Source organism: Anneissia japonica, unplaced genomic scaffold (assembly GCF_011630105.1).
Source record: "Anneissia japonica isolate Jap-2015-1 unplaced genomic scaffold, ASM1163010v1 scaffold3372_len255902_cov201, whole genome shotgun sequence".
Classification (NCBI taxonomy): domain Eukaryota; kingdom Metazoa; phylum Echinodermata; class Crinoidea; order Comatulida; family Comatulidae; genus Anneissia; species Anneissia japonica.
Window position 1 is genome coordinate 153,701 of NW_022693616.1, and position 3,020 is coordinate 156,720.

The window sequence follows — 3,020 nt, forward strand, 5'->3', positions numbered from 1 at the left end:
TGTAATAAAGGTTCTAAGTGTAATGATTTTTGTGCCTAAATGTAATAAAGGTCCCATGTGTAATAAGTTTTGGGTCTAAATGTAATAGAGGGTCTAAGTGTAATAATTCGTAGGTCTGAATGTAATAAGTCCTATGCGTAATCATTTTTGTGTCTAAATATAATGTTCTAAGAATTTTTGGGTCTAAATGTAATAAAGGTCCTAAATGCAATGTCCTAAATTCAGTGTAATAAGGGCCATGATTGACAAATGATTGATTGATTGTAATAATTTTTGGGTCTAAATGTAATACAGTTCCTATGTGTAATACTTTTAGGGTCTAAATGTAATAAAGTTTCTAAGTGTAATAAGTTTTGGGTCTAAATGTATTAAAGGTCCTATGTGTAATAATTTTTGGGTCTAAATATAATAAAGGTTCTAAGTGTAATAATTTTTGGGTCTAAATGTAATAAAGGTGCTGTGTGTGATAATTATTGTTTGCTCAAATGCGGTCATACTAATTACCGTCAATATGGCCGCCGAGAGCGGCCACGAGCCCCGGGAAATCTTCGCTGCCCTGGCCCATTAGTTGAGGGTCTGGGGCCGCTCGAGGGGGGGGGGGGGTGGAGGTCCCGATGATGGGGTCAGATTTCCCCGATGAAATAATAGCTGTTGTCCCTAAATGTAATATGTCATTATTAATATTGCACTGGACCAGAACAACGATATACAGCTAAAAATACAAATAACAATTTGTGAAAAGGCATCGTTATAACAAAATGAAAAAAAACAAAAACCTGGCAACGAACAGAGCTGTCGTTAAAATTGGATAACAACCTGGCAATTAATTATTTATAAACAAACATCGCGAGTCGCTACCGTCATGAATAGCTGGGAAAGAACGTTGTTTTTAGTAATAAAATGCTAAAAACTGGTGTAAGTGAGACAACTGGATGAAAAAGAATCGTAAGATATTGTTAGGAGCGAACAGTAGGTAAAAAGACAATTTTTGAAGATAGAAATGTTACAGTACTAAAGTGCATTAGCGCCAATCTTTCTTTAATAAATCATTGATATGAAGTTCAATGTACTAATCGTTCCTGCCCACAGCAATTCTTAACGAAGTACAGTAACATGAGAAGGGGGATAATTGGCATAGAAAAAAGTGTCAACATTTTAAGTAACTCTTTGATGAGAACTGGGGTAGTTAATTAAGTTGATGAGATTGTTCATTAAGAATATACCTGAATACCCCAACAGACCTAACACATTTTAATTGTCATTATGGAATTGTTTATGCATAACATAAATTATGCAAATACAAAAATGATTGATATACAGTGTAGTTTACAAAATAGAACACAAGGATTATGTAGATAGATACTACGCCTAGGCTAGGCCTGGCTAAGTGCACTGCTCAAACATTCATATGTAAAGCAGTTTCACCGCCTGGTTAGTCAGTGTCTCTACTCTACATTGAATTGCATGGTGGTGGTGTTGCCTGTGGCTTGGAAACTTGGAAACTGAACTGGTGTGTGTCCATAAATAGTGATGTAAAACATTTCGCTTAATTGGAAATAACGTTTAGTTTAAATAGTTCTCATATAACCAATACCAAGTACGTACCGAAAACGAAGAAGTTGTTCTCAACAGAGTTTTAAAGATACCCGCCATGTTGTTATGACGTTTCGTATAAAGGTATAAACAGGTATATAAACGTACTTACTAGGTAGGTGGCGCAGTGCAGCAAACATTTCCACAAACAAGGGAATCCCCAATTGATAATATAAAATCTTGTTTGTGTCATGTGACAATACATGGGATTTCGTACTAGGGCCAACCTGTTTCCTGTTTTGCAATATTTTTGATTTGTTTGTTGTTGTTTTTTTTTGTATAAATTTAAACAATTCCGAGTATATTCATTAGACACACACTCTGTCAACATCATCATCAACACCACCACAATTATTTCTGACACCACCCCCGGGCAATGTATATTATTTAGGGAAAGAAGAGAGGGGATGGGTAATGAAAATGGTCGCACACAACAACAAGGCTGGAGGACGATTCAAGAGGGACGGATCCAGAATTTTTCAAACACAGGGGGCACAAGAGTTTTAGAATAGGTAAGTGAGTAGCACATAACTTTTTGCATTGAAATTTTTAAAATTTAGTGGCAAAACAGGGGGACGTGCCCTCCCCCCGTTCCCATACTGGATTCTCCCCTGTTCAATACAGTTGATGATAATAAAAGACGAACACAGAACAGGGAGATTTAAAAAAAAAAAATTTACATCTCCCTGCACAGAACTTTAGCTTTGTGACCTTTAATCCCTAGAGTACAAATACAAATAAAGTTGACTGTTGTGTAATTCTAGTCGCGAATGCCTAGGCCTATGTGCATCTTTCAATTTTACCAAAGGTGATTTTGATTCGACGATGTCTTATTTTTGAAGAGTTATAAGTAGGTATATAATTATTGTGGAGTAATTTTGATTTCTAAACACATATTGTGCTGAATATATAAATTAACAGATAAATATTTTAGGCCCAACAGTTTCTAGCTACTTAGGCCTACAGCGGGACCTACAGGAAGCTAATAAATGTGTATCGGATTGGACGCGAGACGGATTTAAACTTCGACTTGGGTAGGCCCCTAGGACCACCAATTTAGGTCCTGTCCTGGCTAAAAATATTAAGCATAGGCTCTGCAGGGGTGCTGTTACAAGGGGTAATGTTGAATGTTAATGAAAGTTTTGGTGTTGAAGTATAAAAAGAGCAATATGATTAGGGGACTTCCCCTACTTTGGGGAGTTTGCTATGATGACTCTGGAGGGACAGACGAGCTAAAGCTCTAGTCCTAGGTTCAAGGTAAATACCCAAGTTGGTAACACTGTGCCTCAATACGAATAGATGAATATTTCTGACACACTGTGTCCTTTCTCACCATAAGTGGTATGAATGAGAAATATAAAATACAATCGGAAAAAAAATCATAAATAAATATAAATATAATAAATAAATTTATATACAGTATATAT

At 36.1% G+C, this 3,020-nt stretch overlaps 2 protein-coding genes across 2 annotated transcripts in view; one reads left to right on the top strand and one right to left on the bottom strand.

Annotated features, from left to right (window-relative positions):
• LOC117100863 (methylmalonyl-CoA epimerase, mitochondrial-like) overlaps positions 1 to 1,737 on the bottom strand; it is a 28,351-nt gene extending 26,614 nt beyond the window's left edge. Inside the window, exon 1 of the mRNA XM_033240698.1 lies at positions 1,606 to 1,737. Coding sequence (XP_033096589.1) covers positions 1,606 to 1,653 — 48 coding nt within the window. The 5' untranslated portion in view covers positions 1,654 to 1,737. The remainder of the gene's footprint in view (positions 1 to 1,605) is intronic.
• A 67-nt stretch (positions 1,738 to 1,804) lies between these two features.
• The window catches only part of LOC117100858 (protein spinster homolog 1-like), a gene marked incomplete in the record, with an annotated part of 8,619 nt that continues 7,403 nt past the window's right edge, over positions 1,805 to 3,020 (top strand). The window contains 1 exon segment of the mRNA XM_033240692.1: positions 1,805 to 2,105.